The 13,900-nt window shown below is 36.8% G+C and overlaps 1 protein-coding gene across 1 annotated transcript in view; it reads left to right on the plus strand.

The window, feature by feature from the left end:
* The first annotated feature begins 560 nt into the window (after positions 1–560).
* Positions 561–13,900, plus strand: part of LOC131432302 (muscle M-line assembly protein unc-89-like) — a 582,923-nt gene continuing 569,583 nt past the window's right edge. The window contains exons 1-3 of the mRNA XM_058598498.1: positions 561–1,904; positions 1,960–2,724; positions 11,063–11,944. Of these exons, the coding sequence (XP_058454481.1) occupies positions 611–1,904; positions 1,960–2,724; positions 11,063–11,944 (2,941 nt within the window). The 5' untranslated portion in view covers positions 561–610. The remainder of the gene's footprint in view (positions 1,905–1,959; positions 2,725–11,062; positions 11,945–13,900) is intronic.

A 13,900-nucleotide genomic window follows, 5' to 3' on the forward strand; every position in this document is an offset into this window, starting at 1 on the left:
GAACCAAAAGTCACAGCCGTTTGATCTTTGAACTTGATCAATGGCCCAACAGTAGCTTTCAAACGAGCACAGTTTGTTAAAATAGGTTCAACCATCTCTGAAAAATTGAGCCCGTTCAAATATCTTCTAAAAGTGAACACACACGCATACACACATACACACACAGAAATTTTTCGATCTCGTCGAACTGAGTCGAATGGTATATAATATTATGGGTCTCCGAGGCTCCGTTCAAAAGTCGGTTTTTTCCAGCAATTCTAAAACCTTTCTATAGAGAAAGGCAAAAATACTGATTGCTAAGCCCGTTATATTTGGGCGCACTAGAAGCTTTTTCAATTGAGGAACTATTACGCTACTGAAAATATCAGGTTGCTTGACAACACAAACAATATACTAACAAAAATTAAATTCTCTTACTGCAGATACTCATTTAAAGCGACTGAATCGAATCATTCGTATTAAATCGAAAATGAGCTATTTTGATCTTAGTTATAAATAACTTATAGCAGGCGATGCAATCTTTGCAATATAAAAGTAACCTGCTTCACGGCCAATGTCAGTCATTTTAATCACAACAACTGCTTGGTTTAGTGTTTTTATTTTAAAAAAGATGAAAACAAATATAAACAAAGACCCTTCGATATATCCGGAAGTAGTTATCTCTGAGGTTTCAGATATAAACCAAAAGAATTACAATGGTGCGACTAAAGGGCCATCACTACACCGAAGTTCAAGATCAGTGTCAATTTCACGATTAAAATCGGACGATTCTATACGAAAAGATTTGATGTTCATTCGAGAGGTATCCCCTTTCGAAATAGGCGAAAAACGAAACGTTCAGTTGGCGTCTTCAAAAGCAATTATTGATAAAGCCCTAATTATGGATATTTCAGGAGGTATCACTAAAATAGACGAATATGTGTCTCTGTTCTTTTCATCGGGATGTGTGATAGATGAAGCAGTATGCAAAGATATTTCCACACAGCACTCTTTTGAAGTAGTAGTGGTAGACGTAGAAGAAAATACAGAAAATGCCTCATTACAATCAGAAGACACAAAATACCCCGTTGAAAATGGTTTCGCAATTACTCAAAATGTATTAGATGAAGATTTAAATTTTCAATCGAAAGCAGAAGAAAAATGCGTAACAGAAGAAGCTGATACTACAGTTTCATTTTCGATCGTTGAGGAACAGGTTGAATCAACAGTATTGGAAGAAAACCAAACAGTGGTAGAAGAAAACACATCTTTGACCGATTATTGTAAGGAAAAAGAAAACGAAATCGAGGAGAAGACAAATGAAAAAACGGAAGAGGAGGTTTATGATGATGATGATGATGATGATGATGATGATGATGATGGTGATGATGATGATGATGATGATGATGATGAAATAGATTCTTCATTCTCATCATCAGAAGAAACGTATGATGAACTTGTGGACTATTCTTTGTGGAAAACGTACAACTCTGATGAAGATGATGTAACAGCATGGTTCTATAAGGAAACTGAGAAATTTACAGATGAACTAACAGAAAAAGAAAAAGACGAAGAGTTCAGAAAAGAACGGTTGGCAAAGCGCTGTCCTGTTTTCCTAACAAATTTAACCGATCGTACAGGTCCATTCGGGTCTGAAATAAAGCTACAATGTTCGGTTACTGGTCTCGAAACAACTGTGAAATGGCTTAAAGATAACCATTTGGTTGAAAAAACAGAGAAATTAAATGTAGCAGCTATGAACGGACTATATTCATTAACTCTTAAGGATGTTCAGAAATCTGATGAAGGAATATATACTATTATTGTTAAAAATAGAGGAGGCGAAATTAGTTCTTCTGCAAAAGTTACAGTTTACGAAAATCTAGATGAAAAAATACAGACTCCTGCATTACTAAAAATAAGAGGTAAGCATCCCCGATTCATTTATACACCAAGCTAAAGTTATTCTTCATACTACAGATTACTATCATTGTGCACTAAATGATTTAATCATAGAATGTCACATAATGTTTAGGCCAAATTGGCTCGTGCCCGAGATTCAATGGTTGAAAGATGATAATCCAATTATCACTGATGCGCGAACACGAGCCACTTACGAAGGGAATGAGATTTTTCAATTGAATATATACAATCCAACACCAGTCGATAGTGGGGTTTATACGTGCATTGCAAAAAATTCAGCTGGTGTCATTAATATTGTTCATGAAGTGGAATTCACAGCAAAAGTTCACTATATACATCTTCCTGGGTTATATCACGCAGATAAGAAAATCGTCAGTGAAGAGAAGCTATTGAATAAAAAAGAATCTAAATTACCGGAAAACCGAACTACTACAAGAGAAACGGTACAACTGGAGTCATACCAAGAAAAATCGTATGTTATTCGCGATTCGAAGACTAAACTCACGTGGGCAGGAAAGCTGAATAATATTACCACACGAAAAGGCCAAACAGTGAAAATGATTTGCTCAGTCAATGGATATCAGCCTACCTTCAAATGGCAAAAAAATGGCAGAGCGATTGATTATGGTGACCGCATTCAACTGCTTAACAATGGAGTAATTGGACAAATATTAATTAGAGATGTTCATCAATCTGATGCTGGGGAATACGTGTGCACTGCAAAGAATGATTATAGTGAAATAAAATCAACATGCATCCTAAAAATCATAAGACTTTCCATCGAAGATAAATCTCCTCCAATATTTACAAAACCAATTAAAGGTAATTTTTTGTGATATGCCTGTTATCTACATTTCACTAGAGCATTATTGCTATAAAAACATTTTTCTTGATTTAAAATTATTAAAACTTCAATTCAAATTTTGTCTGAACAAACAATAAATGTTTTCTTGGTACTTCATCCGAATAAAAGCAAGCAGGTTGAACTGTTGAGAAAAAAAAACCTGTTTAATTCATCTAGTAGTGTGATAGTGCCTTTCTCGTGTTGCTCTCATAAATAATATTAGTATTTTTTCTACAAACTTTCCGTTGAATCTTGAGTGAAAACAAGAATTCTCATTTATATGAGATATCATTCTCAACAAGATATTTTTTTCAAAAAGTTTACTGATAAAAGAAAGTAAGCTAAGCTAACTTGATGCTTTAGCGTTTCTCCATCTTTTAGGGAAGTAAGCTTATGAAAAACACTTGTTGAAAATTTTAAGCAAGAGTCCCAAGGTAACATCGGGAAAATTTCTAATAAGAATATTAAACATTCCATACCAGGAGCCTTAATGTTTTTAAGTTTCCTAATGATTGACTTAATTTCATCAAAATTCGTCTCAGTAATGTCATATTGCAAAAACACTTGAGTTGAAATATGATCATATTTCAGTGAGACTTCCATTTCAATAGGACTCAAAACGTTCAAATTAAAATTATGGATACTCTCGAACTGCAACTTTCAGAACTTTTTCGCCATTTGTATGAAGTATTTGATTTTCTTATTTGAAAGCAAATTTTTTTCTGAGGTTTCTTAATAACCTTAAAAGTTTCCAGAAAGGTTTAGAATATGGTTTAATTTATTCCATTTTTTTAGTGAAATTTTCATTTCACAAAATAGTAAATCTATGTTTAATTTCTTTTAGTTGATCCTTAACTATGTTTTTCATATCAGGATCACGAGGACGTTGATATTGTCGTCGACGAACATTCTTCAACCGAATGAGCAGTTGGAGATTGTAAAGAATGATAGGAGAATTTAATATAGTTTGGGATTTGGGAACTGAAAGATTTCTAGCTTCGATAATGTAATGATTCAAATTATCTATTACGGTGTCGATGTTCGCAAAATTTTCTAAAACAATTTCATGCTCCGCATGGTCTTCAATATGAGATCTGTATTCAAACCAATTAGCTCTATGATAGTTGAATATAGAACTAATATGATTAATTATAGCTTCGTTCGAAAGTCTGAATGATACAGGAAGATGATCTGAGTCAAAGTTAGCATGAGTAATCAGTTGACTACAAATGTAAATTTTATCTGTTAGAACCAGATCAATTGTACAGGAGTTTTTCATGGAAGAGAAACAAGTCGACTTACTGGGATTAAGAGCTGTAAAGTAACCAGCAGAGAGTTGATTATGAAGTATTTTACCATTACTGTTATTTTACCTACATTTTCCCTCTGCTATTTTCACGCTTCAAATCTGATTTTCTCAGAAACGGCGACTAATATAAAATAACCCAACTGACAATCTCTTAGAAAATTAGTTTAGATTATTCTGTGAAAATTTCAGAATGATTGTTTGACTTTAGCGGTCAGGAAAGTATTTTTTCTGAAGGAAGAATTGCATGGCTGAAAACGGCAACTTTCAACTTATTCATTGAAAGCTCGCCTTCAAAAGCATGGACCAAAAATCTATCCTGACAAAGTATATTCAACCCCGACTTTAGGAGTCTTTTTTCGTTTTCTTCATAGCGTGCACGAAATCCGCACTGTGCACTTTTATGCCAGTTTGAACATTTTGACACTCATCACTTTGTTATATGGGAACCGGAAGTTCGATCCGGATGAAATTCAGGAATTCCATATTGAACTATAAGATCCATTAGAATTGATTTGTGCCCAGTTTTTTTTATGGCTAGATCCTTCGTCGGGGACTAGCCGAGTAGAAGCCACAGCACCGAAGTCGAGTCGTCGGGGCGCCAGTGAACCGGAAGCTATGCTCCAACCGGTATTACCGAATGGACCTCGGCACTCCTTCGAGTGTCCCGGTGGAATAACATGAACGGTCGGTGTCGGGAGAACTTCTTTCGCCGGGGAATTCTCCGTGGGTGTAGGCTAGATCTGACTTCCGGTTCCAGAATTACTGGATGATAAGTGTAATTTTTTAATTTTCGATTTTTCACACTTGTCATCCAGCAATTTTGGAACCGGAAGTCAGATCTAGCCTACACCGACGGAGAGTTCCCCTACAACGGAAAAACTCCCGAACCGACGGTTGTTCGCCGATCCCTCTTTAGTGGTAGGCGGTGGCGGCTGCCTGTTGTTCTGCGCTTCAATTCCGCAGCAAGATCCCCGCGATCAGGAAGGTTGCAGTCGAAACTGCGTTGCAGTTCTCCACACTGTGGCACATCCTCTGGACTAGCTTCTCTGGTGTAGTCTCTCTGCCACATACATCCAGTAGACCATTCCATTGAGTCGCAAAGCGGGTACAGGCAAACAGGACGTGTTCTGCAGTCTCAAGCTCATTTGGGCATCCAGGGCAAGCAGGAGATACCGCGTGGCCGAACCTGTGTAAGTACCACCTAAAACAACCGTGACTTGCGAGGAACTGCGTCAGGCCAAAGTTCACTTCGCCGTGGGGTCTGTCGATCCACCCGGAGACTCTTGGAATGTGTCTACCTTCCCTTGGTTGAGCTGTCCCATTTCCGTGTCCACTCCCGTAGAAAGGCTGTGTTAGCATTCTTCTGGGCGTTCCTGTCCCTCTGCATGTTGTAGCACTCCGCGTCCTCCTTGACGAGCAGTTCAATAGTCATCATGTATGCCACCATGTAGGCTGCGTCTCCAGATACTGTACGGTACGCACTGATCACATGTGTTTCGAGATACGATTTGGGATTCCGTTGGTTTCAAATCGATTGACTACCGAATTTGAGAGAATTTGAACTGTATTGGATGCAAGTCACTTCTAAATGGAAATATAACACTTAACTCTTATCCTTATTCCCAATTTTGGCTCCAACTTGCTAGTATTTTGATTTAATAGAGATATTAGTTCAATTTTTCACTATTCCCAAACCTTTTTTTCGCAGATTAGGAAGCTTTCGAGTTTTACGAATTAATTCGACTACTTGTTAAACAGCGCTGGACACATACGAGAAATTATTGTTGTCAAATTTGCGAGTTCATCGGTAGTGATTGGAATAGTAATTTTGTAGGGGCGGGGAGTTGATGTATGAGTGAGTGGCGCCACTCATGATAATCTGCCCGGAGTTTTAACCAGTTCCGATATTTAATCGTTTCAGATACTGCACTTTCTGTTGAGATCGTATAGTTTACCAAGGCATATCCGAATCTTCTTCCTTTTCTACTAATACAATTCCTCTCCTGTGATACTCGTGGAGATGCAGTGGCACCCGCGGTATCTTAAAACAACGAGTATCGGACTAACATTCCGTCCCTTCTTCAGAGCACAGCCTTTGGTCGTGGCCGGCGTTGTTATTGACCATTTTATGTAAAGTTTTGAATCATAGGGTATGCACAGTGAGAATGATTCGCATCTCAAAAGCATCATTTTGTTGATTTATTGTACATTTTCACTCATTCGGTCAATCACGAAGTGCAACTACGGGCAGTCTACTTCAGTTCAGCTCATCGAGGTTCGAATGACAATCACCCATTACCTTTGTCTAACTGCAGCGATTGCTTCGTCCATTTTTTTGTGAAAAAATTTTTCGTTATAAAATTGTAGTATCAAATGCAGCGCCCTCACCAAAGTCTTTCATTAAACTTCATTGCACTTGCAGCATTGCAAGAATAGCAACCCAGCCGTGAAGGAAAAATTCGTCACCTTTCATGCAAGCCTTCACGTCAGCGTAACCGCGACGAGTAATAACAAAAAATATCTTTTCACGAGCACGAGGCATAGTGACAGTGGTCTCGGCTTTTGGTAGAACTTCAGGAGAAAGTCGGATGAACTTTCAACTCAAAATCACAAGCTCAGCGGGTACTAAAATTTTCGGGCTTCACCCGATAGTAAAAGTTAGGAGCTTAAAAACCCATAGTTGGAAAGAGTTAGGGGCAAGTCAGTTTCAAAGAGTTCGCGGAGAGTAGCCGCAAGTCACAGACGTCATAGTTTAGAGCGCAGCCAGTGAAATTTTAGGACGAAATGAAAATATTATGCATTGTGCGATTAACACTAAAAAGAAAAAGGTCGTTCTCGTGTTGGTAATCGTTTTCAAGTAGTACCAATCCGTGTACAATATCGTTGTAAGAAATGAATCCGCTAAGTGTGGCTGACAGAAAAGCATAAAAAACAGCTTTGAATAGTGATAAGAAAAGAATCCGCTAAATATGGCTGACAGTAAAGCACGAAAACAGTTTTGAATAGTGATAAATAAAAGTAAATATCGTATTTGTCAGCACGTAGCCTGATGGTAGCAAGTGGAAGAAGAAGCATTCACTGAGGAATAATAGCTATTTTTCGTGAACAAACATACAGCACAAGATGCATAGATCGACTTTAGTGTTACCGAGAAAAGATAACAATTGATAACAGGATTCTGCAAAGATTTTTCTGCCATTGTGTAGTCTGATACCACTGTGTGACAGTCTTAATTGTGAATTAGGAAAAGTAAATAAAAGTTTAAAGAAGAATAGAAAAAATACGGCTCGTGTAGAACGTTTCCAGTTCGAACACCAATCGATGTTGATGAATTCAAATTTCATGAAATTAGTACTACTCAACTTGATCGGTCTATAAGAGGCCAAATTTTTTCATCTTTTTTCAAAAATGTTGGACTATTCTTCCATATTGATTCCTTTTCTGTTGATTTTGTAACTTCATCAGCTGGATTATTCTTCGAATTCACCCATCTCAATTACGTCATCGTAGTGCCTTCTAGAATCTCGCTGATTCTTAGGCCGACAAACTGTTTGTATTCTCTGGGATCAGATTGAATCCAGGACAAAACCACCGTCGAGTCTGTCCAATATATTAATCTTTCCACTTTAAGTCGCAGACTCTTTAAAACGGTTTCATTTAATCTAGTTCCTAAAACCGCGGGTTTTAGTTCCAGTCTAAGAATTGATAAAAGTTTATTTGGCGCGACTCTGGCCTTTGCAGCTAGTATGGTTATATCGACCTGATCATCAAATGTTGTTCGCATATAAACAACCGCTGTAAATGCTCTATCCGAAGCGTCAACAAACGTATGTATCTCTCCTTTACACCTTCTGAGAGATAAGATATCATCTTGGAAATTTGGTTCCTTTTAGACTGTCAGTTCGCTTTCCCCATTTTCTCCTTTCCTTATACATTGGTTCGGGGATTTTCTCGTCCCAGCCGATCCCTAATTTCCATAAGTCTTGGATCAATATTCGACTTTCAATTGTTACATTAGATAGCAAACCTAATGGGTCATAAACGCTCATGCTGGCGGATAATAATTGTCTCTTAGTAGGCCATTCAGGCAAGTCTGACATCTTTACTCGATATCTTATGGTGTCATCGAAGACATTCCAAAACTTTTTCATAAGGTTGCTCGTCATCGCCTAGAACGACTTCTTCCTTATGCATAATTTTGTCCTCAGGCAATGAGTTTTTTATGTCTTTAGAATTTGTTACAAAATTCCTTATATTAGAATATCCGTGAGCGTGAATTTTTATTACATTTTCCACAGTTTCAGTAGCCTCATCTATCGAATTGAAACTGTCGAGATAATCATCCATAGTGGTTTTCAATTATCGCAGTTACCGCCGTTGGATAATCAATTTTGAATTGAATGGCATTTTGGTTTTTAACGTATTGTGCACACGACGATGAGCCCGTTGCACCAAAAGTCATTACTTGCATGACGTACACAGACATGTCCTCTTCTTTTGCAAATCTATACAAAAAGCGTTGAGAGCTTTGATCATCCTTTTTAGTTCTTCGTTGAGGCTTCAACCATTGGAGAAGATCCTCTAGTGTCGGAATTTCACAAGGATGTGCTTCTGACGCAATATCCTTACGATCAATTTCCTTTTGAGCCCAGTCTTGTCTTAGATTAAATGGCAATTTATCTAAGATCTCATCTATCAGAGCTTGATCCTGCATATAACCTACAGAATTCATTATCTTTATGTTTGTAACAAGATTACCAATCATCGTTACAAACTATGTTGTGCTTTTTGGAACTTCCATTCTAGGATTCTACAGTTCCTTCACTTCATTCCTGAATTGTTTATATATCTTTTGTGGATTACCAAAATTTTTTTTTAAGTTGCTATTATTTTTCTAACATTTTTGCTTTCTAGCAATAGGGGTTCCACTATTCTAAATGCATCACCTTTAGGATGCTTCTGACGACGTGTTAAATTTTATAAGTTAGAGAATGCGCCTTCTCTAGTAGTTTCTTTGAACGTAGTCTCAAACTTTTACCGAACCTTAAATGATCAATCAAAATAGGGCAAATCCATTAGTGATTGCCTCGCTAATAGTCTTATCATTTTTGTGGTCACATCATCGTAACCCCCTTTCTCACTTCTTCCTTAACCGATTGTATCAGGAAACTTTTATTAGATTCTTCTGAGGATCGCCTAAGGTTAGCGATCTCACTTTCAAGCGCATTTATTTGCGTTCTAGTAATCAGGCATTTTGGGCAACCCCAAAATTCTGTTTTAATTGGAATATGATCCAACCGTACACAGACGATGTGAAACCATCTGTCACAATCGTCAGAGCAGACCATATTGTCTGCTGAGTCAGGATTGTCGCAAAGCTGACAATGCCCTTTTGTGTTTTGTTTGTATTGTCGCACCTCACGGATACGCTAACTTGCGAATTCACTAAATCGAATGTGCAATGTTTAATGTGCCTGTTTTAGGCTGCACCACACCTCGCCAACATCACATCGATTGCTCGATTTTCAAAGTGCCTAACTTAGGTTGCACCGCACTTATACGTTAACTCGCGTATTCACTAGATCGAATGTTCGATTTTTAATTCGCCTAATTTGGGTCGCACCGCATTTATACGCTAACTCGCGTATTCGGATAGCACTTCACTTTTTCTGTCGACGACACGAACTTATTGGCTTAACTTGTCCTCTCTGGAGGTCACCAAACAATGTGGCGTCTGTGAGTTTTTTCTTTTGGTTCTTTTAACTAATGACGCCGACAATTAGTTGTGAACTACTACGCAATTTTTTACAATTTTTTTCTTAGATACTAAGGGTTAGTAATAATTCACCTCTACATTTTGTTAGGTATATTTCAATCACTGCGCAAGCGCATGAACCATAATTTTCGATCTTGAAAAATCTCCCTATGGTGATTTTCAAGATCGAAAATTTTCAAATCGCTCAAACTTGATCAAACAATTCGATCAAACTTAATCAATAGCCTTACAAACGAGTCCAGGCTTATTGAAATCGGGTAAGCCATCTCTGAGAAAATTGCGCGTTAAAAAATCGTTAAAAGGTGTACATACACAAACAGACAGACATTTTCCGATCTCGTCAAGCTGAGTCGATTGGTATATAACACTATGGTTCTTCGAGGCTCCGTTCGATAGACGGCTTTTGCAGGAATTCTAATACCTTTCTATAGAGAAAGAAAGTGGTGACTGCAATAAAACTAGCGCCATCTATGTGTTAGACCCGAAAGACCAAATTTAGATACATCATTGTAGCATCAACGCAAGACTTGTTTTAATTGACCTAGTGGTGTAATGATGCCTTTCTCATTTCTCTCACATTCTCAGATGTAAATGTATGGTGTTCTTCAAAATAATTTGCCTTTGATTCTTGGAAAACAAAAAGGTTATGCATAAACTAGTATAACCTACATGAGGAAACGAAGTGAGTTCTATTATTGCAGGTACTTCCGAAACCGGTATAATTGAGATCGGTTGAAAATTCTGAATTATCTTCGAATTCAAAGAGAAAACTCATACATTCTTATAACCAAATCTATTGTAACTCTGTGCAACTACAACTACCGAAAAAACGAAAGTTGTGGATCGAGAAAAAGGTATCATCTCACTGCTAGATGGATAAATCACGATTTTATGTGTAACAATGCACTAAACAAAACCAAACCAAAAATATAACGGTTTGCTTCGTTCTCCACTATTCGATGGATTTCATATTTGACGCTAATGAGAAGACATTTCATGTCGCAACTACAAGCTTTTAATAAATAATGAATACTTTGAAGAAATTGCAATAATGGCTTTGTAATGATCAAAACAGAAAGTAAACAAAACGGAGTTATTATTGGCAGTTCGTTCCTTTTGTCATGGGCTGACTTTTTCCACCTGCTTATATACGAAAAAGTTTAACAATATACAATTGCCTAATCTCAACATTTTTATTTCGAACATAATTTAATAATTTATATTTTTCCAGAGTTTTACGATCTTCGTGCTAATGATTTAATCCTTCAAACACAAGTACATGGTGCTCCAAATCTTCTCATTAAATGGAACAAAGATGACACTGAAATTGTTTACGATGACAAATTCATGCTAAGTCGTGAGTCAAGTGGGATATATCAATTACACATACATGAACCGAAACCAGAGGATAGCGGTGCGTATGAATGCCGTGCTATAAATAATGATGGTCAATCAAAGGTTGAACACGAAGTAAAATTTATTTCGAAAGAGCAATTTGTGCATGCTTATAGGGTCGAACATGCGGATCGATTTAAAAGGCAGTTTATAGGAGATGTGGCTTGCAGTTCATTAGTTCCCACGCCAACTGAACAAAGTTGTAACGAAGCAGGTTTGAAGGAAACGTCTGCTATTGAACTCAAAACAAATAAAAAAAAGAACGAAAATATCGACTATCCTGCCGATGCACAACAGGTGGTAAAATCAGAAACGCCAAAAATTAAGACAATGCCAAGATATCGCTTCGATGAAACCTCATGTGAACCATTTATAATCAGAGATTCAAAAATAAAACTGACCTGGGAAACCAAATTGAAAAATATTACAGCAGAAGAAGGTGGAATAATCAAGTTAGTGTGTACTGTTACTGGACCATTACCTCAGTACAAGTGGTTCAAAAATAGTAAACCACTCGTGTGGACTAAGGACGTAATCAATGAAAGCAAAGCTGAATTCGGTTGTGTGCGTATACAACATGCAAATATATCTGACTGTGGGGAGTATTCTGTAAAAGTTAAAAATGCCGATAGTGAAATTGAGTGTTGCTGTAATGTAACTGTTTTTCAAAAGACGACAGCTGTGCAAACAACTCTTCCAACGATCACAAGGATCACAGGTATTAAAATCAATTCAATCAAATGTACCCATTTTGAACTTTAATAAAAAAATCTCTCCAAAACTGAACTTTTTAGACGAAGATTAGATCGCGTTGTATAATATTTAATCTGTCAAGCAAGAGCTTAGCGGCGTTTACTCGCAGAGAGTGAAGCTACGATTAGACTAGCCAGTTTATCTGTCACGGTTTATCTGCCACAGACAAGTAATTTTTCGCAGTTTATATTTGGTCTGGCAATGTGATCACACTATTCACAGTTAAATGACTGTTACAGTTAAGTTAAGCCGACAGTCAATATTTTGACTGGGACAGACTTTTTGAGCATATCTGTATTGTGATTGATCAGACAGATAAAACCCTTTACAGACTAAAATAACTGTAGGGAGTGGGAAGTTTATTACAGTTTTCTGCACACAGTGATCCCATTGCACAGTGGTCCAGGAAGCAAAATTAGCAGGAAACAATTGTTTACGGTTTTATTATTGGCCTCAGAGATTTGAAGTCTTCGGCACATTAGTTAGGCACATTAACTTTTCCACTTAATAAACTGCGTTTTTCGGCCGTAGTGGTTTTAGGGTGGTCCTAAAACAAACTATGAATTATAAAATTATTTCAAAATCTGGATGAGATAGAACAATGCATCCTTCCACAATAATTTAGAATAATTAATTTAAGGCAATTATGTCGAAGATTTTGGTTGTGTATCTTTAACCGTTTTTATATTAGAACGGTTTTCATATCCTTAGTTAGGGTAATTCTTAAAAAACAGTTTTTATTCAATAACTTTTTCATTTGAATTTTCTCAATAAAGTAATGTTCTAAGAAATTCAGGAGCCTAAAAAGACGCAGCTTTTAGTGGAAGAAGATTTTTTATACTACCTGGTTCAATAGTTATGTAAGATTTTAACAATAAAATACACCTTTTTAAAATAACGGTTTCTAAAAATTTGGCAATCCGAAATTTTTTTTTGATTGAATTTGATAGCTTGTACTTTTTTATATAATATGTGACAAAATTGGAAAACAGTTATTTTTCTATCTCATTTAAATAAAACTTTCGTGCAAGTAGCTTGGGAATCGAAGTTGAAACCATTCATGGAATTTATTTCATCGCTGGAGCATATTTGCCATTCCAATGCACCGGCGAACAATTAAATTTCTTTAAAGGCCATTTGCAAAAACTTACAAGATATCGACCGAAATTTTTCGTAATAGGGGACTTAAATGCTAAGCATGTCCAGTGGAATTGTAGGCAAAATAACAGTAATGGTAAAATACTTCATAATCAACTCTCAGCTCCTTCTACAATTGATCTGGTTCTAACAGATCAAAGTCACATTTGTAGTGAACCGATTACACATGCTGACTTTGACTCAGATCATCTTCCTGTAACATTCAGACTTTCCAACGAAGCTATAATTACTCCAATTAGTTCTATATTCAACTATCATAGAGCTAATTGGTTGGATTACAGATCTCACATTGAAAATCATGTGGATCATGAACTATTTTAGAAAATACTGCGGATAACGACACAGCAATTGATAATTTGAATCATTACATTATCGAAGCTAGAAATCTTTCAGTTCCCAAAGATCAAACTAAATTAAATTCTCCTATCATCGATGACAATCTTCAACTGCTCATTCGGTTGAAGAATGTTCGTCGACGACAATATCAACGTTCTCGTGATCCTGCTATGAAAACATAGTTAAGGATTTACAAAAAGAAATTAAACAGATTTACTCTTTTGCGAAATGAAAATGTCGCTAAAGAAGTTGAACAAATTAAACCATATCCTAAACCTTTCTGGAAACTTTCTAAGGTTCTTAAGAAACATCAGAAACCAATTCCTGCTCTCAAGGAAGGAAATCAAATACTTCTTACGAATGGCGAAAAAGCTCAAAAACTTGCTCAGCAGTTCGAGAGTGTCCACAATTTTAATTTGAACGTTGT

This window comes from Malaya genurostris, chromosome 2 (genome assembly GCF_030247185.1).
Source record: "Malaya genurostris strain Urasoe2022 chromosome 2, Malgen_1.1, whole genome shotgun sequence".
Lineage (NCBI taxonomy): Eukaryota > Metazoa > Arthropoda > Insecta > Diptera > Culicidae > Malaya > Malaya genurostris.